At 32.5% G+C, this 27,946-nt stretch overlaps 4 protein-coding genes and 1 long non-coding RNA gene across 6 annotated transcripts in view; 2 read left to right on the forward strand and 3 right to left on the reverse strand.

The window, feature by feature from the left end:
- The first annotated feature begins 11,363 nt into the window (after positions 1 to 11,363).
- Positions 11,364 to 14,600, forward strand: LOC145304443 (uncharacterized). The gene is made up of 5 exons (XM_080146322.1): positions 11,364 to 11,483; positions 12,277 to 12,339; positions 12,907 to 12,980; positions 13,686 to 13,774; positions 14,563 to 14,600. Exons 1-5 carry the CDS (start codon positions 11,418 to 11,420, stop codon positions 14,598 to 14,600), a joined length of 330 nt encoding a protein of 109 aa, XP_080002448.1. The 5' UTR covers positions 11,364 to 11,417.
- A 1,152-nt stretch (positions 14,601 to 15,752) lies between these two features.
- On the reverse strand, positions 15,753 to 20,234 carry LOC145335472 (eukaryotic translation initiation factor 4E type 3-like). 2 transcript variants are annotated; one of them, XM_080181233.1, is made up of 6 exons: positions 20,088 to 20,234; positions 19,627 to 19,749; positions 18,961 to 19,096; positions 18,689 to 18,779; positions 16,779 to 16,946; positions 15,753 to 16,186 (listed from the first exon to the last, which is right to left on the reverse strand). In XM_080181233.1, the coding sequence occupies exons 1-3, from the start codon at positions 20,172 to 20,174 to the stop codon at positions 18,974 to 18,976; spliced, it is 333 nt and encodes a 110-aa protein (XP_080037359.1). In that variant the 5' UTR covers positions 20,175 to 20,234; the 3' UTR covers positions 15,753 to 16,186; positions 16,779 to 16,946; positions 18,689 to 18,779; positions 18,961 to 18,973. The 2 variants fall into 2 exon arrangements, with proteins under 2 accessions (XP_080037359.1, XP_080037358.1); XM_080181232.1 differs by having other exon boundaries at positions 15,754 to 16,186; positions 18,694 to 18,779.
- Positions 20,235 to 21,471: 1,237 nt separating this feature from the next.
- LOC145335400 (dolichyl-diphosphooligosaccharide--protein glycosyltransferase 48 kDa subunit-like) lies at positions 21,472 to 22,389 on the reverse strand. Its single transcript, XM_080181149.1, has 2 exons — positions 22,279 to 22,389; positions 21,472 to 21,999 (listed from the first exon to the last, which is right to left on the reverse strand). Exons 1-2 carry the CDS (start codon positions 22,351 to 22,353, stop codon positions 21,799 to 21,801), a joined length of 276 nt encoding a protein of 91 aa, XP_080037275.1. The 5' UTR covers positions 22,354 to 22,389; the 3' UTR covers positions 21,472 to 21,798.
- A 2,636-nt stretch (positions 22,390 to 25,025) lies between these two features.
- On the forward strand, positions 25,026 to 25,802 carry LOC145304184 (uncharacterized). Its single transcript, XR_013874019.1, has 2 exons — positions 25,026 to 25,156; positions 25,639 to 25,802. It is a non-coding gene; the product is annotated as an uncharacterized LOC145304184 (long non-coding RNA).
- Positions 25,803 to 25,870: 68 nt separating this feature from the next.
- The window catches only part of LOC145304444 (uncharacterized), a 44,617-nt gene continuing 42,541 nt past the window's right edge, over positions 25,871 to 27,946 (reverse strand). The window contains exons 30-31 of the mRNA XM_080146323.1: positions 27,603 to 27,753; positions 25,871 to 27,159 (exon numbers count right to left, since the gene is read on the reverse strand). Coding sequence (XP_080002449.1) covers positions 27,043 to 27,159; positions 27,603 to 27,753 — 268 coding nt within the window. The 3' untranslated portion in view covers positions 25,871 to 27,042. The remainder of the gene's footprint in view (positions 27,160 to 27,602; positions 27,754 to 27,946) is intronic.

Below are 27,946 nucleotides of genomic sequence, written 5' to 3' on the forward strand. Positions count from 1 at the left end.
ATATCCCATTATTTCTCGCTAAATTAGACAAGTTTGAATAATTTAAAACAAACTTATTTTTTTCTAATAAAGTAGGCCTTTTATTTGCTCGAATTTAATATTAAAACAAGGATGACAACATCAATAAAAAAATTATGGATGAATTTCCATAACCTATAAGCAAATCTTAATGAAACTTTGTGGGGATATGTTAATTGTGTACGTTTATCCCGGAATAGGTGTAAAGAAAATCATAAAAACTTAAAAATCTAGAAATCCCTAAAAATTTAAGCCGTCTATCTAAATTCATGCAAACTTTAAAATGTAGGAATCGATCTAGCACCTTAATTAATTGACTAATCTTAATAAATGTTAACATATTTAATTCCTGAAAATTTTAGCCTTCTATCTTTCATAGCAGCCGAGAAAATCACTTTTCCCCCTTTAGTCTCTAACAGAAATATGGACGGACATTTTAATTATAGAGTAGCTTGGCTACTAAAAATACCCCATTTAAACTTTATTTGGGGGGGAGGCGGATGTGCCACTTTTTAAACCAAAAGTAAAACGCGTATGATCTTAGCCTATAAAAGAGTTACAGCTCTAAAATTTGGCACATCAGTTGCTTTTGTATGGAACTGTGAAGGAACGGCGGCGGAACCACCGTTTCCCACCGAATTTTTTTTGCCTGTTCTCGCCATAATAGACAATTTTCAAGCATCTGTGAAACTTTTTTTTTCATAAAAATTTTCCTTATATTTTCACTTGACACTTGTGAGATTTTACAATTGCAATTTTTTTTAATATTGACATGTTTGAAATATAATGTCAATGTGTAAATGTAAAAGAAATTTTTATGAAAAAAAAGTTTATCTCAGATGATCTAGAACTGTCTAATTTGGCAAAAAAGACAAAAAATATTTTTGCGGAAAACAGCGGTTTTCGGCGGAAGCGGCTGTTCCGCCGCCGTTTCTTCACAGTTCAATATTGTTCTCCACAAAAGCAACTGCTGTGCCGAATATTAGAGCTGTAACTCTTTTATGGGTTAAGATCATGCGCGTTTTGGTTACAAAAAGGGGCTCATCTCCTCCCCCCTTTACAAGTATCAGGTGAAAATTTAGGGTACTTTCTTATTTATAAATATTTTTTGACGGTTTACGGCGAGGGTGAAAAATTCGGCCTTTATGAAAATTCCACGTAACAAATGTCCCTCTTTATGTACAATTTTATTTAGACTTAAAAAAAATAATTATTTTATTAGGTTATTGTTCGTTTGTCCTTCACACAAACACACACACACATGCATTTTTTTGCATTTCGTAATCCTTAATGTTCAATACGTTCAAAGATGGATAGGTAAAAATTTAACAAAGCTTGATTCATAGAATGTATAGATCAATAAAATCTTTTCAAAAATAAGTACTTTATTAATAAAAACGTTAAAAAAATTAAAAGGTATATAACAATAACTTCAATTGTCACTAAAAACTTAAAACTACAAACATAGCCAATAAATACAAATTTTACAATATGTAAAGGAGTCTTTCCACGATATCTTCAGGTGAAATTTAAAAACAAAATTCATAGTAATTTAAAGACATTAGATCTTTCAACAATGTATTCAAAATTTTCAGATAAGAAATATCTGTTTCTGGACAATCAAATAAAAGGAAGGGTTAGGTGTGACATTTTTTAAACAAAAACTAAAAAAACATGACGCTCTCATCGAAAAACAGCTGTTTCCAATACATACAAAATCCCCACTTTGAAAATTTTGATAATGATAGAAGTGAAAAATAAGTTGAATTTTCGATTACCAAAAAAAGGATAAGATGAAAACCATTTCACATTGCATAAGTGTTTTATACAGCAAGAATGACATGAATTACAACATTGAAAAAATAAAGCACAAATGGTCAAAGTTGAAATATTTACTAGAAAGTGGTTTAAAGTTACATAGTTATATAACAAGTTTTTTTTGTTAATGGTCTCAGTTAAATTTAACTAATTGACTGAAAAGTATATGGCCTAGGCTTCAATAAGGTTTTATGATCTCTGCAAAATATCATTGGATATAAATAGGTATGAAGAAAACAATTTCCCAATAGCATTTAAATGGCATTATCAAAAAGAGAAAAAATACTGATATTGAATTGAACTTTTTGTGAACCATTTGCTTAGGAACATATAACATTTCTTATTGCTTCTAGATTTTGAATAATCAGCTTCAGTTTGTAAAATGACATCACAGTCAACCCTCGTCTGAATAAAGAAATACAGGGTCATTCAAGAGAAATGATTTTTTTAAAAACTTAATTATGCATAGAAAATAAAACAATTATGTAAAATCCTTTATATATTTGGAAAACCTATTATGAGACATTTATGTTTCAAATATTTGAAAATGATTATTTCAACAAATTATATCCTAAAAACTGGTTTTTCCAAAGGCCTTTTTTTCGAAGATTTATTGATTTAAAGGGTGTGCAAAAAATACACAATTTTTTAAAATTCAAATTGCTTGTCTTGTGTTGATAGTAGAAAAATGTTGCGCATATCGTTGGAATCGTCATAAGCTCTAATTTTTGAAAATATAAGACCCGTTTTTGTGCTTTTTATAGTTTAGGAGCTACGTTGAAAAATTTGAGAAAAAGGTTGAAAAGTTTAAAGAAATTGGAACATTTTACCTCGTAGCTCCTATACCATGCCTAGCACTGGAAAGGTTTTCATATGTTAAAAAAATAGAGCTTATGACGATTTTAACGATATGCATAACATTTTTCTACTATTAACACAAGCTGCGCAATTTGAATTTTAAAAAGGTGCACATTTTTTTACAACCTTTAAATCAATAAATCTTCGAAAAAAAAGGCCTTTGGAAAAACCGGTTTTTAGGACATAATTTGTTGAAATAATCATTTTCAAATTTTTGAAACATAAATGTCTCATAATATGTTTTCTAAATATATAAAGGATTTTACATAATTGTTTTATTTTCTATGCATAATTAAGTTTTTAAAAAAATCATTTCTCTTGAATGACCCTGTAGTATTACTTAGGTAGTTGAAGACAACACAAATGTCAAAGGGGTAGTTTTACAAAATGCATTTGGACTTAATTTAGTGAACCGCATATTTTATCCTGGTTAAATGGTTAAACTACATTTATATGGCATATATTTAAAAGAATTTCAATTTTCTACCACCTCGTTTTAAAAATTTCAAGACTTAAAAATTGTCTTTTTAAATTGCATTTATCACAAAAAGACAATTTTCAAGTATTGATATTTTAAAACCTGGTAGAAAATTTAATTTATTTCAAACACATGCTATATAAATGTAGTTTAACCCATTAACTAGGAAAAAATATGCGGTTCACTAAATTAAGTTCAAATGCATTTCGTGAAACTACCCCTTTAGTCTGATTTTAATTACTAGCGGCTACGCCCCTAGAAGCCTCTAGTGACAGTTTAAATGTTTTTTTGTTTTTTTTTGTTGCGTTCAAGTTTCTACGATATGTTGCATAAGAATCTCTTTATACGATACCTCGCAATGTTACATATAAGTCTCTATACTTAAAATAAAAAATTTTGATTTATTCTTATTTCTCTTGGAAGAGTGTTGGTACCCTCCCCCAAAATAGTTATAATCCTTCCCAGGACCTATGAGAAGCTACCCCGTTAATGAGAAACCGATCGGTTCAGCGGTTAGTGAGATCCTTCAGTACAAACAAATACATAGACATCCTGTTACTGTATTTTAAGGAGTTAAGCCCCATATTTAATACAGAATTTTATCTTCACTAATATATTGTCTGTTTGTTTTTGATAAAAGCAGAGGCGTTCAGAAAGAATACAACCCCCCCCCCTTTCACAATGGTTAATATTCCTCATTTATTAGCTTTTTTGACTTTTAAGTTGGTAGATGGACACCTATCAGGGTGAATTCACACCACTGACATCAAAAATACACCCCTCTTGTTGTTTGTAATACACCCCCGATTTTGGTTCACATAATTTCATGTGCGCTTCAAGCACTCCTGGCAGTAACCATGTGCACGACACTAAAGAAAATATGTTGTTATGTAATATCAAGAATGGTTGACGTTTTTAACAACTATCGGACCTGCTTTGACTTTCAGCTCAACAATCTGTAAAAATATTTACCTATTACGGAGGTTGTTAATGTTCAACTTAGATGTTATTCATATTTATAATTTTCTGAAAATTTAATATATGAAATTAAATATATTAGAGCAAATTAAATAAGCAAGAGTAAGGGGCACAACTTGACAACATCATTCATGGAATCAAATTTGAAAAATAAAGTAAAAAATTACCTATATCATCCTTATATAAAGTAAATAATACAAAGTAGAACGATGTCTGTCTGTTTGTTTGTCTGTTTGTAGCGAAGGATCTCGCTAACCGCTGAACCGATCGGGTTCTCCTTTACAGGGTAGCTTCTCATAGGTCCCGGGAAGGTTTATAACTACCCCCCCCCCCCCAAATTTGTTTTTTAATTTTTTTTTTAAAATCTAAAATACGAAAAATTGGTTTGATTAAACCTCTTGGGGCAAAGCCCCAAGAGGCTAGGGGCAAAACCGCTAGTCCTTATATATATAAAGTAAAAGGATGTCTGTAAAATATAAAAATATATAAGTTAATCAATAAAAAAAAATTACTATCCTTGTTTAAAGTAATAGGATGTCTATAAAATTCAAATTAAATAAGTTGATAGAAAAATTATATCATCCTTATATAAAGTAATAGGATGTCTATCTGTCTTAGGATCTCGATAACCTCTGGACCGATATGGCTACCCTTTACAATGTAGCTTCTGATAGGTCCTTGAAAGGTTTATAACTATTTTTACGCCCCTCCCCCCCCCCCCGCCACAAGTAATCCAAGTGGCTCCAGGGCAGGATGTTCATATCATAAAGTAGTACGTTTATTTTGGATAAATCTAAAGAAGTTGCTGGTTTGTGTGGGTTATGTTTTTTGCCTTTGCAAACCTTATAAGCTAATCACACAGTTCAGAATATAACACAATGTTATTAAAAATGTAAAAAATAATTATCTTCATTCTAGAAATGGTTATATTAAATACTCTTTTTATTTTGTACCTAAACATATATCCTTATACTAAAGTAACAGGATGTCTTTTTGTCTGTGTGTTTGTACCAAAGGATCTCGCTAACCGCTGAACCGATCGGGTTCTCCTTAACAGGGTAGCTTCTCATAGGTCCCGGGAAGGATTATAACTATTTTGGGGGAGGGTACCACCACCCTCCCAAGAGATATCGTCCCTAGAAAAAATTACCCTTCCCAAAAAAGAGACTTCAACGAAACATAAACTTAATATTTCTCTAATTATAGATATTTGAAATAAAAAAAAACATTCAAAGTGCCACTAGAAGCCTTTAGGGGCGTAGCCGCTAGTGTATAATAATAAAAGAGCAGCCTCTCTTTATGTTTGCCAAGTGTACGACTGATATTTCTGCACTTTTTTGTTATCAATTTAGACATACATGCTTTAAAAGTTGTTAATATGTTTTTAAAGGTCAACTTTAAAAAAAATACTTTATCATAAATAATAAACTCGGAATTATAAACAAAGTATAATTTTAATCTCAGATATTATTGTTGCAAAACAATAACAAAATCAGCTGCTGTAAGTTGTTCTATATAAGTACGGATGGGCAGGTGGACAAAATATTAGTCGCAATTTTTTATTTATACTTAAATAAGTATTTTTCAAAAACATATATAAAAATTTATTTTTATAAAAGTATTTTACACTTAATATAATTACAGCATTACAACCTTACAAAAAGAACCTTATTTCGCTTCATACTATGATAAAAAAGTAAATGAAAACGGAAAAAATACTCAGGAGAAATTTGTCTAATTCTATATATTCTATAAATTGGTATAAGGATTCGGATGGAAGTACTAGCCTAATCTAGACATTATACAGTTAATTTCCATTTTAAAATGCTTCATTTATCGACAATTACACAGTAACAAAACAGTTAAATAAAAATTTGATATAACATAACTTATTAGACACTGTTAGGAAAACTTTTAAGCTATATTTTATAACCAAATTGTCATTGGAAATAGATTTAAACAGTAAAAATGTAGTCAAAGCAGCTTAAAAAATTTTTCTTCCCTTCCCCAACAAGGTTTTTTCGGGTTTAAAAAGTCAATATTTTTTTTCACAAGGAACTTTCAGATATTTTTTTAGTTAATGTTGTTTTAAAAACACCCTTCTTTCCGTATATTAACAGAAAGTTTTAGCTTCACACTCCCTTTAATTCTTTAGCAGGGATAGTTATCACCGGACAGAAGAAAAAAATATCTAAAAATCTATTTCTGAACTTAAAAATACTTGTATTAAGGAATATCTTAACACCGTTTAGAGAACCACATATCTTAATTCCTGATATTAATAAAACTTAATTCTTTATCAGGGATAGTTTTCACCGGACAGGAGAAAAAATATCTAAAAATCTATTTCTGAACTTAAAAATACTTGTATTAAGGAATATCTTGACACCGTTTAGACAAACCACCTATCTTAATTCTTGATATTAATAAAACTTAATTCTTTTTACAGAGAGGACAGATACCGTGAGGACAGGTACGATGACAGGTACGAGCGGCCACCCCCCGGCCCACCCCAAAGGGATTATTACAGAGACAGCAGGGGTGGCTATCCCCCCGCACCACCTCCACCAAGGTAGGTTCCTTACAAGCAATTATACGATAACTTTTTATCTCTTTTTTTTTAAAAAACAGGAAAATAAGAGGAAGGGGGTAATAGTGCCATTCTTGTCTAAATCATATTTTTATTATAGGTATCATTTAAATTTTTTAACTTCAAATTATGTGTGTAGACCAATAGAACAATCAAAAAGCTACACTGTAAAGGAGAATCATATCGGGTTAGACAGAAAGATATCTTTACTTTACTATAAGGATGGGGGGGGGAGGAGGAATAAGGAAAATATGCACCTCTAAAGTAACGTAATCAATTTCAGGTATGATTCTCGAGACAGATATTATGACCGCCGGGGTTCTCCTTCACCCAGACCTTCATTTTCGAAACGCCATGTCAGGCAGGAGTTCAGGGATGATAAAACATAATTGTAGGATAGTTACATACACCCTTTTATATAAGGTAGAAAGGTTTGTCTGAAACTTAAGTTCTCAATAACTACTGAACCGATTGAGTTCTCCTTTTTAAGTAAGTTTGACATAGCTCCTGTAATTGATAGACCATTCTATTTTTAGACTTAGGTCTTGGAATGGTTTTAAGCTGTTTTTCTAGCTCTTCGAATTCTGAGCTCATAGAGACTAGGATCATAGCCACTAGTTTCTGTATAATGACTAAAAAAATGATAGACGGACGGACAGTTGGAATTATTGAGTAGCTTACTATAAGCTGTATCCAACAATTTAATTAATTCAAAAAAATATTTAGTAATTTTGGCTGATATTTTCATGATTTTGAGCGGCAGTGCTTCGTTGTAAAGACGACCTTTTTATCTGCCCCCCCCCCCCCCCCAACTATTATTTTTGAATTGTTTCTCAGCTCTTGTTGGCTATACCTTATCGCTGGCTCACTACTAGCTTCACGCCTCTAATTTAGCATTTAACAAAACTATGATCTTATCCCTGAATCCATGATTAGCAGGCGTTCCCATACACCAGAGAGAAGAAGATATTAAACCCCTAACTGTTGTGCGTGTGACACAAAAACCAACAGCAACTCGAATCACGTGACAAAGTAAGGGGATACGATTTTTTATTCTAAAATCATGATTAGAAACGGACAGACAAAGTTTTAAAATCAAAATTGAAGCATTAGTAAGGAAGAAAATTGCATCATATTATAGACTTCTTTCCCCGGATATAAAAATGTACATTTGGAAGATTAAGGTTTTAATATTATGATTGTACATTTTTATATTCGTAGAAAACTGGACATTATACGATACATGATTTTTCAGTATGGCTTAGAACCGGTTCTAATCCAGCGGATATTAATCGGTTTCGAAGCCATACTGGAAAAATAAGTTTAAAATTAATTAAAACTTTGTATATCCTGTTCTACTACTTGTAAATAAGAATGCAAGCTCTGTCCCTGAAAAGAAGAACGAATCAGCTTTTTGAAAGTTGAAATATAAGGGATAAGATAATGGTGGATAAATTGATGATACACAAAAATACCCCTTTTGTAAATTAAAATTAGTTGTTAGTTTACCCGGGCACAATACCTGTGTACCAATAATGTATTTTTACCATTGGTCCAATAGTTATTTCTTTCATCGTATTATAAACAGCTTTCCGCGGATATAGAATGTACAATTTTAAGATTAAAACCAGTTTTTTAACCCCGAGGTTCATGCGTTTATCACCTTGCTAAAGTTTTCTTTAAAATAACTTCTATTTTAGAGAGTTGGCCCAGCAAATCCAGGAGATTGCCCAACAGTTCGACCAGAGCAGTAGAATCAAGAACACTTGTGTGTTTGGTGGCGCACCCAAGGGTCCTCAGCTGTGCGACATTGAGAACGGCTGCGATTTGGTGATTGCCACACCCGGCAGACCTTAGAAGGTAAATCTAATTGTTTTTTTTCTACTTCATTTCGAGGTTAATAGAATAGTTATTTCTCGCATCGTATTATAAACGGCTTTCCGCGGATATAGAATGTACAATTATGAGATTAAAACTAGTTTTTTTTAGCCCCGTGGTGCCGAAGGCATATATTCTAATTAAATTTTATTACAGGTTCTTATGTGGAGTGCTACATGGCCCAAGGAGGCCGCAGCTATGGTGCCCTCTTAAACCATGGTGAGGGGCACAGGGCTCCAGAGGCTGGTCTGGAAGCGGTGGCGGCAGGGAATACTCGTCCTGCAAGCGCCGTGGGTTCGTGTCCCAGCTACACAGGTGGATCTGGAAGTGGTGGCGGCAGGGAATACTCGTCCTGCAAGCGCCGTGGGTTCGTGTCCTGGGGCTTGTCCCAGCTACACAGGTGATCTGGAAGCAGTGGCGGCAGGGAATACTCGTCCTGCAGGCGCCGTGGGTTCGTGTCCTGCTGTCCGTCGCAGGGGGTAGGCCTTACTTGTGTGCTGGAGCTTCCCAGCCACTCATTGCCTTCTCAGGGGGACCAGCTAATCAGCTGTCTGTCTCGGGGTCTGGGCTTACTAGATGCCTAACTAAATATACCCAGTTTGCATATATGTAAATTATGTTAATTATTATTATATGTTCAAGTTAAATAAATATAAAAAATACAACAAAAATTTTTATAATTTTTGCGATTTTGAAAAGCGAAGTTTCTCTATAATTAGGGTCGGTCGTTTTTTAACCACTTTCTCACGATTTTTACCACCCGATTTTACCGCAATTTTCAGTAAAATTTTACCAGATTTCCGGTAAAATTTTACCAGTTTAGGACAAAAATATTACCAGGTGTAGACCAGTTTTACCAGTTTTTCGGTAAAATCTTACAGAAATTTGCGGTAAGATTTTACCAAAAAAGTGGTAAAATTGGTCGAAATCTGGTATAAATTTGCGTCCTAAACTGGTAATATTTTACCGGAAATCTGGTAAAATTTGACCAAAAATTGTGGTAAAATCGGGTGGTAAAAATCGTGAGAAAATACCAGAAAAAATTTTCTTACCAGTATTCGGTCAGACCTTACCAGGTTTTTACCACTTTTTATAACGTAAAGGCTGGTATAATTTTACCGTAAAAGTGGTAAAAACTTGGATTTTTTCTGGTATTAATTACTGCCTGGGTAAACATCATGCTTTATAACTCACTTTTTCAGTTTGTCTTTTTCATGATTTTTTTGTGCTTCGCTACCTAAGGATTTTGTCAGTCTTGGTAAATTCCTCTCTGACCTCAAGTAGAAAACATTCACTGATATAATGGATTTAGAATACGTGGACATAGTGTTAGAGAATTGTTTTTGTCAGTTTTGGTTGCTTATAACATACTCTCGGTTGCGCCCCTGGCAGCTAGGGGATCTATATTAGAAGGGATATGGAAAGGCAGAATAATGGCCTAAAATCATACCCCGACTTATTTATTATAATAAAATAGCCTAAAACCATCTAAGGACACGTAAGAAGCTTCACTTTAACGGAGAACTATATTGGTTTATCGGTTAGTGAGATCCTTTGCTATAGACGAAAAAAGCTCACTTATTTATATAATAGGATAGTTCTTCAATATTGGTTAATACGTTCCTCCATGGTCAGGGGAGGGAATTGGGTAAATTCACATAGGGGAGAGGATATGAGGCATATCGTTTTTAGCCTACTGTGAGAAACATTTTATCAGAGTATGTGAGAATCTGTCACAATATCCACGTATTCTATATCCATTACTGATAATTCATTTTGTTCACTTTGTAATCAAATTGACATTTTCTTTAAGTGCAAAATGTTAAATATTATTCAAATAAATAAAAATAATTAAAATTTGAAGGGGAGGATAGGATCATAAATTCATACTACAAAACGCAATTTTTCTAGGGGAGGTAAACCTCAATCTGAAAGATATTTCGGGGTAGTGTACCCTCCCTAATTCTCTGGTTTTTAAGAAAATTAATTTGCTACTTTTTTTCCTTTTATCACGTGAAAAAATATTACCCTTCCCATTTTTTCTTTTGATAAAAAACAAAACAAAAAGAATATGTTAAAAACTGGGAGAAAAATAATAGAGAATATACAACACTTAAGTTTAGTCTTTAATAACAATATTTAAATTATCATTTATTTAAACACTATCTTACTATTAATTATATAACAGGATTTTTTGTATAAGTAAATATTACCGTTTATTTTGTACGAAATAATTGAAAGTGAAAAATTAGATTCCCTTAAAAATTGTAAAAAAGAGGATTTTTATTGAAGATTTTATACACACAAATAAGGATGAAAAGTAATTTTTGTATTATAGACAGCTTTTAAATTATTAAAATGAAAAATTATAAGAGTAAATCTAGTATTAATTTATGATTTTTATTTTGATATTGAAACATCTTGTTATTGTTATAATCACCTGCTTGACGAGTGGCTGTATGGCCTTGTTGGATCAACACACCAAGGCAAAGTATAAAGTAGCTTCGCAATTGTATGACTTCCTTTTTTTCTGTACGTCTTTAGGTCTATTTGTTTGTTAACTACAATGGAATATTTTTTGGAAGGGTGGAACTATCCTCCCCAAAAATGAATTCCGCTAAATTAGAACCAGCTTAGGCATACTGAAAAATCATGTATAACATTGTACTGGAGACAATTTTCCACGAATAACAAAATAAAAAATATAGAATTAATAATAGTTTTGTTAGCCAAGGTCTTCGGCCCCTTGGGACTACACAGATACACATCCTATTACTTTTATCTGTTTACAATTAGGATATGATGGATAAATACAACCTGTTCTCAGTTTGTTTTGGAGAATTACCGACCAAAGAGTTGTACAAGGTGTGTGAACAGTGCAACATATGTTCAGAAGCGAAGCCTTAATTATCATCCCTAATTCAATTTTAAAAAGACTTTAATATTCTCTTATTTTCTCCATATCTTTGGTGTTTTCGATCCGTATTTTAAAGGAAGGATATCAAACTTAATTTTTTTGTAGTTAAGGGATATTTATTTGAAGATGAAAGGAGAAGTAACATTTTTTGATTTTTCACTTATTTTTTCATATCTGTAGTGTTTTTGGTTAATTTTCAAATATTTTGTGGATTAAAATATCAAAGTAATTTAATTTTTCGTTGTTCTGAGCATCCAGTACTTGGACCGCCAGTCTGTCAGTCATCATATGAAATATAAATATGAAAAATCTATAACAAAAAATATGTGAGAAAGGGTCCTACGACAAACGCAGGAGTCCCAAACGTCGGAGTGGACAAACGCAAGAGTGGATACTTAACCTAACCTATTTTAAACCATTTTTAAAGTTTTTTAAATGCCTAACCCCTGCGGGGGGCTTATTTGTATATTCATATCTTAACCTAACCTAACCTGTATGGAAATACCTAATTAAATTAATATTTTAACACTCCTGCGTTTGTCCACTCCGATGTTTGGGACTCCTGCGTTTGTCCTGGAACCTGATAAAGTTATTATGATTTTTCTCAAAAAATCTATAATATAAATCAATAAATGCTCTTAAAATCTTCTTTTCCGTATTCTTATCCAAGAATTTTTTGTCTTTGCTACTTATGGATGTAATAATCATTGTTACAAAATGATTGCACTGTATTGCAACCAGGCTATTGTGAATACTGGACATTACTGCTTGGAGCAACCCACTTCAAAAGATCTTTTTAATGAGGTAACTGAGGGTGGTGACATTGGACTGTTAGCTATCCAAAGTTCAATGACATCGTCCTCTTTAAAATAGTGCTTTTATTGAATTTCAATTACGAAAAACATAATTCCCCCTTCTGTAGATTAAAATTATTGATTGAAGGAGTTTAGACACTGCTAGTTTGAACCATTCAATCAATATTCAATAAATGTACCTATAAATGCTTGATTAAGGAGAAATCTATATTTTCTTTTCCAAAACGGCTTTAAAACCAATTAATATCCGCTGTATTAGAACCGATTCTCAGCCATACCGAAAAGTCATATATCATCGTCATACAGACAATTTTCCACGAATATTAATAAAAAAGTCATAATATTAAAACCAGTATTGTTAGCCCCGGTTTAACAAAAGTGGTTTAAGTCTTATCATTTTCTATTTTGATATCCACGGAAAGCTGTCTAAAATACAATGCGATAAATAACTATTAACATTAAATTATCAAAATTTTTACTGTATTAAAGTGTCCTGTTCCTTTTTCCTTAATAAATTGTTGCTGCGCTATCGATAGACAAAATTTACCTTGTTAAGGTTGCTAGTCTGCCTGCAGATAAAGTTGGAGATCTTAATGGACTAGTTCAGACCAACCCTGCCCTAGCTGAATTGTTAATGGCTTCCACTAATTTGAAGTATTCAACTTTATACTATAAGCACTAGCAGCTATGTCTCTAGAGGCGTCTAGGGGCACTTAAGGGAGAGAGAAGGGGGTAATTTGTCCTCTTTGGGTTTTTTTCCCTTGGATGATTACACTTGGAATAGTGAAGGCTCCTTCCCCTAATTAGTCATAAACCTTCCCTGGAAATATAAGAAGCTTTACTGTAAATGAGAACAATATCGGTCCAGCAGTTAGTGAGATCTTAAGCCGCAGACCCACACACAGACACATACAAACTTTATAATATTTTTACAAAAGCTTTTTTGATATAATATTATTATTCTTTCCTATCAAATTAAATTTTTAGCATAATGATTACGATGGCAACAAGGTCAAATGTTAAAGTCAAAGCATCAAGTCCTATCGTATCGTCTTATTTTAGAGCTTCACTTTATCCTTGTAAGTAGCAAACTTACTCTTTAATTCACTTTGTCTGTACGTCAGTCAGTCACTCCATGAAGCCAGTCATTCATGCTTTAAAAAACAAAACTACTTATTTTGAAAAGATTTCGTGATTTCTTTAATATTTTACATATTATCTTATTTTTTAAAGACAATTTCATTACTGCCATTTATCTCACTTTGTCCGTAAGTCTATCCATGTTTTTTTTTTGTACTTTGTTTCTTATGGATGTTTATGGATTTCTTGTTTCAGACAAGATCATTGTGAGAAGGATGAATGTGGGAAAGGTTTGAATGACGAGAAGGAAACTGTCCCAATTTTGTATAATATTTGCGGAACAAGTTCTAGTTACGTCACATACGTTTCGGGAAAGAGAAAGGGAAGGGGGGAAGAAAATCTCTTCAAAAGAGATGGGAGAAAAGGGGGCTTTCTTACTATAATAGGCTGAGTTGATTAGACAAAAAAAAATCATATATAAAGATGCAACGAGTGCAAACTGCAATGTTTGCTATGCTCTTTGTAAATCTACTTTATGTTGCCTTTCCATAGATAAATTAATTTGTATTTTCTAGAAAATAATTAACTTTTAAATTCATCCAGCTTGGATAGGATATAGGTAGAATTTTGTATTTTGCTTGTTTATTGCCCCTACAGGGCCATATCCTAACATAGAGAAAATAGACAACATAAAGAGAAATCAACGAAGTACAAAAAGAACTTTCTTCTTACTCGAACTAATTTATTTTTAAAAACAGAACTGAAATATATGACTGCTAGCGGCTACGCACCTAGATGCCTTTAGTGGCACTTAATTTTTTTTTATATTTAAAATATGTCTATGTATTTCGATTTTATGTGATTTCTCTTGGGAGGGTGGTGGTACCCTCCCCCAAAATAGTTAAAAACTTTCACGGGACATATGAGAATCTACCCTGTTAAGGAGAACCCAATTGGTTCAGCGGTTAGCTAGATCCTTTGGTACAGACACACAGACAAACAAGCAGACAAACATCCTGTTACTTTAGTATAAGGATTATGCGTTATATTTTATTCGTGTTCAGAAAAGCATGGAAACAGTATTGAAATAAAAACTGCGTCCCATGGCTATGACGGCATCTTAAATTTTTAGAGGATATTATCTGCACTAGACTTTCTGGATCTAGTTGATTTAATTACATTTCCCCGAATGCCCATTAATTTGACATTTTTCACCTATTTATAGCCACCCATAGGTGGCTAACTCTCCAAGGCACTTCTACCCCTTTAATTACCTAATCGAGGAGCTTAACTCTGCGGGTCAATTATAACCTTTATAAACTAACGTTACCTAAAAGCCTAAACTGTCTAAATATTCTTAGTTATGGGCAATGTGTATCGGTCGACCGGGTCTACCAAATAGTTTTTCAAAAGTCTTAAACAGTTAGGGAGTTAAATCCATTTTTATAAAAGCAGAAATATAATCTATGATTATGGTTTGGACCCTCTAAAACTGTAATCTACCTTTCCACTTTCCCCTCTCTTGGTGAAGATATCTTCAACGCCGATACGATTTTAGAAATGTAAGATTCTACTTTCCCTTCTCTTGGTAAAGATATCTTCAACGCCGATACGATTTTTGAAATGTAAGATTCGACTTTCCCCTCTCTTGGTGAAGATATCTTCAACGCCGATACGATTTTTGAAATTTAAGATTCCACTTTTGCCTCTCTTGGTGAAGATATCTTCAACAAGAGACAAAAGTGGAATCTTATATTTCAAAAATCGTATCGGCGTTGAAGATATCTTTACCAAGAGAGGGGAAAGTGGAAGGGTAGATTACAGTTTTAGAGGGTCCAAACTATAATCATAGATTATATTTCTGCTTCTATAAAAATGGATTCAACTCCCTAACTGTTAAAACAGAAAACAAATAACAGTTTTAATTTTTATTAAACATAAATAATTGTATATACATAACAACTACAAACTTTAAAAAAGGCTATATAATTTCACAAATCATGGTGAAAACAAGGATGACAACATCCATAAAATCGAAGCTCTAAACGTGCAGGTATAACAAAACTGATTTTAAGCTTTTAATTTTCATTACCTACAGAAAGCTGACTATAATACGATGCAATATATGACTATTAATATACAAAAAATACAACATTTTATACTTTATCACAATAAAAAAAAAAAAATTATAAACAACATTAACTAGATTTTGAAAATTAAATAAAAAAGGGATAAAAAAGTAAAGCTTTTGATTATGTAAGGTATATTTTTTGTTTTCATCTATGGGAACTTTTCTTTAGTTTTTTAAAAAGAAAAGTTTGATTTGTCCATGTTTTCTAATTAGTTTTTATGTAAAAAAGTAAATGCAATGTTTACATACCCTGAGACAAATAGTAAAAAAGGTTTGACTGTTTTTTTAACATTTATATAAACAACTATTTCATTATGTAAAACATCAAAAATTAACTCTTTTCATATGAAAATAAGGGTAAAATGATATTTCCATTCCACTTTTTTAAACAAACAATTGAAATTGTACAAAAAAAAAACCAAAAAGACATGCATAATTTATATTTTTAGACTAGCAATTATTTCAAACAAACTGGTATATAATCTAAAAGTTCTAAAATTAATTTTATCAAGTAAGGTTACTCTTTTTTGTTTTTGTGATAATTAATCATTTATATAGTTGATATTCTATACATGAGTTTTGTGGTGTGACTTTAACGGATTGGACCAGGTTCATTAAAATTTCACTAAGGGGGGGGGGGGGGTAATGCAACCATCTCGTAATCAGTGAGCAAATGGCACTTAGAATTCGAATTTCGATCTGAACTTTTGCATGAGTAATCCTTGGTAGGTATATTTTTTCCTATATCGAACAAAAAGTTGGAAAAGTAACGGCTGGTGGCTCAGCCGTTCAGTCGTTTTTTTGCGTATTTTCAGGGTAAATCCATCATCAATTATGTAGGAATCAACTTTTTAAACATATTTTTGGTTTAATTCATGTTAAATGATAGCAATAACCATTTTTAAAACTTCTAGTACCAACAGCTACCGTCTAGAACCGTTTAATAGCGTTTTGGAGTGGAAAAGAGTATTATGTGGAGATAGGTTTCATGACTAATTTGCAATATATAGATATCCAATAAATGGCAAAACGGCTATCCGCAAGCTGTTAGCCGTTACTTTTCCAACTTTTTGTTCGATTTAGGGAAAATAGACCTATCAAGGATTTACTCATACAAAAGTTCAGACCGAAATTCAAATTCTAAGTACCATTTGCTCACTGATTACGAGATGGTTGCATTAACCCCCCTCCCCCTTATCGACGGCAGTGTTTTTAACTGTTGTCCGGTTACTAAACACTTCCGCATTTTTTCCAGCGTACTGCATGTCACAAAAACGGCTTCTAAATGCGGCGTTGAATGTTACACTGCCGCCTCCGCCGTTACCACCATGACCGCTACAACATGTGCAGTTGTAGGACACTCCCACGGCCTCTGGTTGGCTTTTCTGAAAAAATATATTAACTATTAATGAATTTTGATTGGTTGGTTCATTAAGTAGAGTTTTTAAACGTTTCAACCAATAATTGTATTCTATAAAAGTGTTAATTTTGTGTCTTAACATTTGGGATGTACATCAATTTATCCGTCATTGTCTTATCCCTTTTAGATCCCTAAGTTTTATATATTATTTATATCAACCTTAAATCATATCCTTATAATAAAGTAACAAGATGTCTGTCTGATTATACCAAAATTATCTCGCTAACCCCTGAACTGATATGGTTCTCTTTTACAGGATAGCATCTAAGGACCTAAGGTTCTTTTTTTAGGTGAGGGAAAAGAAAGTAGAAAGGAAAGAGAAAGCGCCCCTAGGACCCGCCCCCCCCCAAAAAAAAAAAATATTAGGTCATTAGGCTGTTTATTACACTAGTCCCCAATATTTTATAATTACGTTTTCTTATTTCATGGTATAACAAAGGGGGGAGAGAGAAAGAATATTTACCCTCATCCACTTACAGTTTTAATTTCTTTTAAACTTTCGACGTAAATTTTTGGAGAGTGAATTAACAGGTATCTAGAGGGATGAGACAATGGACGAAAAATTGATGGACAACCCCAATAATATTATAATGATACTCAAAATTTCCCCTTCTTTAGATTAAAATTACTTGTTAAAATGTTTGATCACTCAACTTAATGAATCAATGAATCAAATTGACTAACATCCTCAAAGTTTTTAAGTCAACGAATAAGAAAACTTCGGGGACTAGTGTAATAAACAGCCCATTGTCCCCTATTTCTTACTGATTTTTACTGGTACCCAAACTTTTATATAGATATACACAGACAGTCATTTACCCTGTTACTTTTATATAAAGTGAAACTTGTAGCTGGCTGAAATAACAATTCTCCCCATCCCCTCCCCTCCAACTGGAAAAATTAACTTATAAAGTAAAACTTGTAGCTGGATTAAATAACAATTCTCCCCATTCCTCCCCTCCAACTGGATAAATTAACTAATAAAGTGAAAATTGTAGCTGGCTAAAATAAAATCCCATCCCATCCCACTGGATGAACGAACTTACTAATAAAAGATGTTCATGTTAGCAAACTAATTTTCTCCTGTCATAATATCCACTTATATCCTATTATCATAATCAGGGATCCTAAGGGATAAGACAATAAAGGATTAATTGATATACGCCTTTTATTTATTGATTTACAGCTTGCACACGCTGCTATTTTGTACTACCCTATCAAGAATTATTTAAACGAGATGGTTCCATTAAACCCCCCCCCCCCTTACTTCAGATTTTTTTTACGTTTTTTATGTAAAATTTGCTTTAAAATATTATTAGATCCTTGTCTTGGAGTTAATAGAGGTTTAATTTGTAAAGGGGTAGTTTCACGAAAGGCATATGAAATTAATTTAGTGAACCGCATATTTTTTCCTGGTTAATTAGTTAAACTACATTTATATGGCATATATTTGAAAGAATTTCAATTTTCTACCACGTAGTTTTTAAGATATCAAGACTTGAAAATCGTCTTTTTAAATTGCATATTATGAAAAGAAGATTTTTAAGTTTTAATATTTTCAAAACTACGTGGTACAAAATTGAAATTCTTTCAAATATATGCCATACAAATAAAGTTTAACAAATTAACTAGTAAAAAATATGCTGTTAGCTAAATTAAATTCAAATGTTTAGACACCCCCCCTCCTCAGGAAGGTTTATAACTGACCTAACCTGAAACTGGATCCCTAACTGGCTTCTCAGGGAACCAATGGTCTCTGTACCTCTGGCGCAACACATCGATCAGGGCATCGTGGAACCTGTAAGTTAAACACAATTTTTCATGGGACACGGAATAAATAACAATTAAATAACATTAACAAATGAACGGTGTCTTAATCTAAGAAATATACTTGAAATAGAATGCATATGATGTTACGGAGGAACAACGGAATATTAATGAAGTTTGTGCACTAGGTACTATACAAGCTTCTTCCATACCTGTGTCCATTTGTTATGGTTGTGATGTCAACATGGTGGGTTGTGGTAGGCCAACAAAATTGCCAGCTTCGGTGGTTTTTGATAAGGCTGTGGCAGCGTTGTTTAGGGATTCCATAATGGCCGCACTTAACCCATCCTAAAATTGAATAAAAAGATTTTAAAGAATACATACAAGTTTAATTGTCATTTTTTGGCATTAATGTCAATTTGACATTTACTTAAGTATAGCTTTGAAATTTATCCGGTGGATTAGAACCGGTTCTAAGCAATACTAAAATTTATGTAGACAATTTTCTATAAATAATGAAATAAAATCATAATTGGAATTAATCTTATAAATTTTCATTTTAGTATCCGCGGAAAGATGTCTCAAATACTAGACCAATATGCTCGCAATTTATTTTTCGGCTATATTAATCAATATTCTATGAATAATAAAATAAAATCATAATTGGAAATAATCTTACAAATTTTCATTTTATTATCCATGGAAAGATGTCTCAAATAACTAGACCAATATTCTTTGCCAAATATTTTTACGCAAATGTGTCAAAACTTCCCCCCCCCCCTTGACCCAAAGTGTTTTATTTTATGTTTTTATACTATACAATTGTTAGCAATTCAAATTTTTTCAGGGGTATAAAGAACCCTAATTGTTTATCAGACCTGTATAAGATCATCCCTGGGGCGAGGGGAAACAGAGAGCCCCGCAATATTGTCTCCAGGGGCCAGGGAGGAGTCAAATTGTTCTCCAATGGCGGCCAATAGAAGCTCCTTCCAGACACGAACCTAAAAATGCAACAGGGTGATTTTTTCTGTAAAACGTATCTATTTCTTTTATTTGGATTCGTTGATAACACATAGAATGACTATTTGTTTTAACAACAAATTGATGAAAATCACGTGAAAAGCGCCTAATTTTGGCAGATTAATGCAAAAAAAAGAAAAAGATCCAAAAGGTAGGTATGTATAACGTTGATCTAAAATATTAAAATTTGTCCTTGTCTATTATGTTCTCCAACAATTTTCAGGAGGCCTACATCGTTATTTGTCCCCGGCCAAAATTACTCAGCTTGTCAAAAATTCACCAACACCACCCTATTCATAATGACAAACATCTAACTTACAGTGTCCTTCTTGTAGCACCTGAGCCTCCAGGTGCCACCCTTGGAGATGACGGGGTCCTCCCACAGGGGCTGTCTCTCCTCCCTCATCAGGTGATAATAACTTCTGATTGGAAGATCATGACATGCGGGGATATGATTAAACACAGACCTAAAGTAAAGAAAAGTCTAATTTAGATAAATGTATAAAAAATTAGTGATCAAAAACTATAAAACAAGTTATAACTTTTTTCAACCCTATCATTGATTAAAATGCACTTTTAGGTTTACTCATTACCAAAGTTGCACATAAAAACTCTTTTTTTAAAAGTTATTAAACAAAATAAATTCAAATCAACAATAAGGCGTTTTTTATAATGCAGTAGGCCATTTTGTAGTTGTTTTTTTGGCATTTATTTTGTTTAATTACTACATAAAAAGAGTTTTTATGCACTACTTTGGCAATTCTTAAACCTAAAAGTGCAATTTAATCAATGACAGTGTTGAAAAAACTTATAACATGTTTTATAGTTTTTGATCACTAATTTTATATACATTTATCTGATATGTATATCAAAAGCAAAAAGAACTATTTTCTTTAGATTTTCATACTATGCAAAAATGTCTTGGTTACTTTTTGCACTATATTGACTATAAAAATGATTCTATATCTGATTTTTATATTTAGGATAATATATTTTATGCTAATTATTGTGTTTACATAAAAAAAACATATTTTTGTACCTATAACTTTTTTTATCATAAATTGTGAGAAACTGCTTTTTTCCTATATAAGGTGAAAAAAGTAACACTAAAGAAATTTTTTTGCCTTAATTATGTTCTAAACTTATAGATAAACATGTTTCATAAAAAGATTTTATTCTCAATCTGTCATTTAAGGCATGAAATAAATTTTGCAAATTAACATTGCAGATTTTTGCAAATAACTTGCAAATGTGATTTCTGCGGATTTTCTAATTTACATAGGCGTTTTCTATGTATATTCCTCTTTCCAAAAATACCTCACTTGTCAAGATTGGATAAAAAAATCTTTGTGGTCGAGATTCCATAACTGTGAAGGTGTATCTATCTATGCAAACCTAGAGTATTGATAGGTTCTTAGAGGCAGGGGCTATCAAGTCTACTAGGAAAATCTATCTATATAGACAACTAGGAGTATCTATCTAAATATCTAGACTATAAGTACAAAGAGTATCTATCTACCTGGAGTATTGATAGGTTCTTGGAGGCAGGGACAATCTAGTCTACTAGGAGTTTCTATTTATCTATCTAGACAACTAGGAGTATAATCTATCTGTCTAGACTACCTGGAGTAAATATCTACCTGGAGTATTGATAGGTTCTTGGAGGCATGGGCAATAGGAACAGGTACTGGAGCGGACATTGTCTATGAAAAACAAACAAAACAATTACATAAAACAAGCTCAAACAAATCTGCAGACGACAATCAAATAAAATCAGTGAAAGATGTGATCAATAACAAATACCTACAAAAATTACAATTATAAAAGGAAAAATAAATAAAATCACACGCTTCTGAACAATCACAGTTAACAAAAGGGGAGGGGGAAATAAAAATGCTAAAACAATCAAGTCATGTATAACGTACAAAAGATATCATTGTTTAATTACTTGCTGTTAATAATTGGAAATCCAAATTTTTTATTTCGTAAATTATTGGGGATATTATTAGGTAAGGATTTTATTGCCCAGTTTATTCAGTTTTCTTAGTTTCATCGCTATGGTAAAGGAACACGAAGGAGAACATGAACACTCCAAACATCATGCTGAAGGCGGACGCGTAGTAGGGGTAGGCGGATGGTATGAATCGCTCATATTGGTTGTGGCGCAGTGGGCGGACTGACACTTGGGTTGAGGTGGCGATACGGGTCAGACCAAGGCGATGGTAATTAACCTAAAATTAAAATTTTGAAATTAGGAAACGATGTTCTACAGAAAAATTAGATGCAATAAAAATATTTATTCAAAGATTTCCATGTACTCTATGAGCAAAACTCCCATCTATATGATAATGACTCTAATAAGAGTAAGCAAAAGCGTAATGTAACCATACGTGAATTTTAAAATATTCCAACATGTAAAAGGATACTTTTCTATATCAATTGTAAGAGTTAATTAGTGACACACAAAATTTGGAAAGAGCTACTCCCTCCCTTATTTCAGTTATCGTTACCTTAAACTGGTAGACACCGTATACATCTGGGATCTTAAACTTGGCACCGATGAGACCTCCCTTGCTCACTTGCATGTTAGCGCGAACAAAGGGGTCAATCGTAACAAACTCAACCTGAAATTAAGAGTATGATCACAATTCTGGGATCTTCAAGGAAAAGATAATGGAAAATAAATTATTGATGTGCATCCTCAATCATGATAAACAATATAATATAATATTCAAAGTGATATGGAAGGGGAGAAAAATAGCTTAAAACCATACCCAGGCTTATTTATAAAAATAAAATAGTCAAAAACCATCTCAGGGCCTATAAGAAGCTTCCCTCTAAAGGAGAACCATATCGGTTCAGTGTTAAGCAAGATCCTTCGCTACAAACAAAAAAGCTTAGTACTTTATATTATAGGACTAGCGGCTACGCCCCTAGAGGCCTCTAGTGGCACTTTAAATGTTTTTGTTTGTTAAAGGTAATTTTTTATGTACGATACCACCTTATTTGACGCTGAAGTCTCCCAGATTTTAAGAAAATTTTAAATTTTTTTGTCATTTCTTTTGGGAGGTTGGTAGTAACCTCCCCCAAAATAGTTAAAAACCTTCCAAGGACATATGAGAATCTACCCTGTTAAGGAGAACCCGATCGGTTTAGCGGTTAGCGAGATCCTTCGGTACACACAGACAGACACACAGACAGACAAACATCCTGTTACTTTAGTATTAAAATATCTAAATAATGCATTTCTAAAATAATTTTAATATTTACAACAAATTTTAAAATTGTTATGAAAATTATAACACGCCCCTTTAACTATAAAAACAAAAATAAAAATAAAGATCAGCTGTTGATCTTTGATCAGCAATGAAAATTGAAGATTTAATTTATTTAAAAAGTAGCAAAAAAATAATTTTGTTACAAACGAAGGAAGCAAATACGTTTTTTTTAAATTATTGATTGTTTTTATGATTTTTAATATTTTTTTAAAGCATTAAAATTGGTAATTTTAAAATAAGTTGTTAATCTTATTACTATCAACTCTTACTATTTATATGACGTAATTAGAACTTGTGCCGCAAAAATTATACAAAATTGGGACAGTTTCCTTCTCGTCGGTTTGAATGTGATGAGAGACAACATTGATCAACTCAAAATGGACATAATCACGAAAATAGGTCATATAGTATCTTTATAGACAGTAGATATACGCGAAACTACTCTATAAGTCACATTGTCTGTCCGTCCGTAACGCTTTAAGGAAAATGTGATTTTCTTGGCTGCTATTCAAGATAGTATAGGTATTTAAATTTCGTGTTTTTTCTAATACTAATTTTTATGTATTGCCTTTCTTTCTATTTTTTTCTTTATTGTCATTGAACAAGTACCTTATAAATTTGTCCGTTTTTCCTTTACCCGGGACCAAAAATAATCTTAACTAAATAGAGAGACATATCAGTACAGTGATAATCAAGATTTTCGTTACAAATATACCGACAGACAACCTGACTCTTTTATAAAAACAAGGATCACAACTTCCATAATTAGCGAACCACAAAAAACATGGATTTACAAGCTGACAAAGTGAATCAATCATATAATGTTTAATGGTCAAAAAGCAAAGGAAGGACGTAAGAATAAAATCTATTAAGAGCGATAAAACTCACGAAACCTTCATTAAAAATATTAATATGTTTTTTTTAAATAACCCATAGACTGGCAGACAAAATAATTTGTATACAAGATGCTCTTTGGAAATTAAAACCTTCACAAAAAAAATCATCAATTTATCCTCAATAGCTCAGAGAAAATCAAAAGTATATGAAAATCAAAAAAAAACTCTACTTGTCCTTTCGCCTATGAGCACAAAAATTTTAATTTACTGTCTGTAAAGTTACTGTGATTTAGGCAACCTGACCTGTGTCCTGAGCCAGCTCAAGTTCCTGACTCCTGCTGGAAATATCAACATGGAGTCATTCAGCTATGACTTTCTTAAAGTGTTCAATCTACTCTTATACACTGATCTTTAGGGATAGGACGACAGACGAAGTTTACATCCCTATTGATATATACCTGAATAAATACTTCTGTATAAAATTATAGGTTGAAAATTTTAAACCAACTGATCAGAATTCTGAAAAAGTTTTTTTATCCAACTAATAAGAAAACAAGGTTGTAGAATTTCTTTCTAAAAATAAGGGGGGGGATAGTTTCATTGGTGATTCCTAGGAAAACTAGGCACAACGTTTGTAGATTGAACAATTTGATAAAAAGATGATAATGACAGAGGAGGCCGGTACCGACCCTGACTGGATCAGAGCCCTGGAGGCTGGGTATGCTGGCTGCTACACCATCTCTCAGGTAATTGCCGTTTTTTTCATTTTTAAAAAAGTCGTCTTCAATTATTAAAAGGTCATAGTTATAGGATAAGTAAAATTTTATACTTTCACAAATATAAAATACGTGGATATTGTAAAAGTGTCTCCCAGCTGGCTAATATAAATATACTCTGACTCAATCCCCTCCCCTAACCATTGAGGAGCATAACCTAAATCGACGACAAAAATTACCCTGTCATAATATCAACATATTTTAGTAACTGGACTAAGTGTCTCAAAAAAGGGCCATGAAGTGACGTCATAAAAATAAGGGAGATAAGAGGAGAAGTGGGAACGAAAAACCCTAAAAAGAGATGGATAAACACTGATGTCACATGGCTGATTTTTGAGATACTTTGTCCACTTACCACATTTTATATTCTCCTAGAGCTGGCCCTTGCCTATGCTGGATGGGTACCCGAGGGTGATGACATATGCCAGGAACATGGTCTTCCTCAACTGTATGCTCAACCTGGAGGAGGAGATGTGCTACAAGTGGAAGGTTTACAAGGTAATAAAAAATCAATCTTTTGGTTAACATTAAATGAAAGTAACATGATGTCTGTCTGACAAAGGTTGTCAAACCTAAGGTTAGTGTATCAAAGACATCGGCCTTTCCAATAAGAAATTTATGGTTGAGGTATGTAATTACACAATTAAGACAAAAACTTACTCGTTCATTATAAAAAGCTAGTTCTGGAAGCAGCAACATATTTGAGATCTCCATAATACATCCATTATACATCCAATAGTTAAATTAGAGAAATAAGCGCCATCTTGATATGTAGGTATTGTGTGCTTCTTATTTGCAGATAGACTTTGTGAGTCTTTGCAAAGGTTTCGTGACTTATTATTATATTATCCATTTATTGTTTGTTTGACTTTCACAAAGCCTTTGATAGATAGTTGATGGTTCTTCTTGTTTATCTAAAACAAGAGAGTATTACTGATAAACGTTATTTACAAAAGTACAACCATCTGCAATTCCTCTAGGGTATGAAGGATATTTATGGTCTGGACACTGAACATGATGATCTTGGAGTGACTGCTGCCAACAAGTTTGATGCGGCTCTTACATCTTTCCTTGCTATGCACGAGAATGCCAAGAAGGAAATGAAATATGTCGAAAATATTTTCTGGGGGTAACTTGCAATAATGAAACTGCGGTGCCTATGCAAATGTAAATAATGTCTAATTATAGAAAAATATAGAAAATGTTACTATATATTTTGAGTTTATATATTTCAAATTTTGGTTTACAATAAGCTCAACATTTCATTTAACAATAGTTGTTTATCGCATCGTATTATAGACACCTTTCCGCAGATATTAAAATTAAATATCATAAGATTTAAACAAGTTTTATTCGCCCCGAGGGGCCGAAGACCCAGGCTAAAAAACTGGTATCAATTTTATGATTTTTATTTAAATATTCGTTGAAAATTGTCTGTAATACAATGCTACACATGATTTTTCAGTATGTCTGAGAACCGATTTTTATCCATCAGATATTAATCGGTTTCGAATCCAAACTGGAATAATTATAACGAGTTACATTTTTAAAACTCGCAAGGGGAGTTCTATAAAGCTTCCTTTCCTGACTAATATAGTTTATAATTTTCACAGTAAACATTTTGGTGATTCCTCTTGTTTAAAAAAAATTACATAAATGTACAATTTCATTTAAAGAAAAGAAAAAATACTTCTCAAAAATTGTCATGAATTATAATCTTTAAATTATTTAGGTAAATATAAAAATTTCTTACAATTTTTGTTTTAATTAAAAGGTTTTGTTTAAAAATTCACATATCTCAAGAGATAAGAAATTGATGTACATACCCAATGATGACATACAAAATTACTCCTTTTATAGATTACAATTTGTTGTTGAAACGTTAGGACACTCAACTTAATGAACCGACCAATCAACAAATAAGAAAACTTTATTATAAAATTAGTGTAATAAACAGCCTAATGTCCCTTTCCTCCCTGTTGAATTTAAATCATCACTGGTATTTATTATGGAAACATGGATAAGATACGATAAATTAATCTTAACCCCCAAATTTCACAAGTTTAAAATTATACTTTTGATAGATTGCATATAATTGGAGAATAAGGGATGAAGATTGATTTATATTTTGTCATATTTCTTGGAACTATACTAAATTGAAATTTTAGTTTATTTGACAATTTCCTTCCAAGTGCCAAGTTGAGCACAAATCTCCTCCCCCCCATTGAGAAAAAAAGAGGGGGATAGTTTTTCATTTTCCTGTTTTTTACTTTAGGTCAGGTTAGGTTTTATTTCAAATTTATTTGGAAAAGAAGGGGAGAGGGTGGGGGGTCAGTGATCAACGGACACTTAAGAGAAAGCACGGTTTATTTTTAAAAATGTTACTACAAATTTGTTTTTATGCCTTTCATTTTACAATTGTTTTTAAATTTTTGTACAACATCTTGGTCTAGAGAGGGTCTGGTCTCGTGTATATAAAGTTCTCGTAGATTTCCTCGCAGCTGAAAAATAAAAATTAATGTTAATGATTTTTGGCTTCACTAGAGGCTTTTTTATTATAAACCAATATATACTGTTATAGGACCAAAAAACGGTCATAGATGCGTATATATAAACATAATTTGTATGTGATAACATAGAATGAATAGCATATTCATATTATATCTAAGAAGAGATAGAGAAAGATAGAAAGATAGAGACAGAGAGACAGAGAAAGAGGGAGAGAGATAGATAAAAAGAGAGAGAGAGAGAGGCGAATGAAAGTTTAATTTTAACAAAAATTTAAATAGTCAGTAAGTAAGAGAATATCATACTTAAAAAGATGTTACACATCTATAAAAACTAAAGAAATACATCCCTTTATTATATTTGAATGATTTAGCATCCATTGTCCTTTCCCTACAGACTTTACCCCCAACCTTGAAAAATATGTATCATAGTTTACCTGAAGACTTTTCTTTCTTACCTCTGCCGCAATGTCGGCGAGCCGGTTGATAGCCTCTGCCTCTAGCCGCGCACCATTCAGCCGCACCGTCCGCACGTGGTTCAAGCAGGGCAGGATGGCTTTCAGAGCAGCGTAGTCAATCATTTGATCCCTATAAATATTTAATGGAGGTTAGTTTAAACAAAGATACATGAATGGATTTATTATTAATTGGATCTTACACCAGATTATTATGCACTCTAATAAAATTAAACTTGTAGCTGGCAACGATCCTTTCATCCACCCCCTTACACTTCCCTCCTACTGGATAAATGACCAATAAATGAGGTTCATGTCAGCAACCT

This window comes from Acartia tonsa, chromosome 13 (assembly GCF_053477335.1).
Source record: "Acartia tonsa isolate MP-2025a chromosome 13, ASM5347733v1, whole genome shotgun sequence".
Lineage (NCBI taxonomy): Eukaryota > Metazoa > Arthropoda > Copepoda > Calanoida > Acartiidae > Acartia > Acartia tonsa.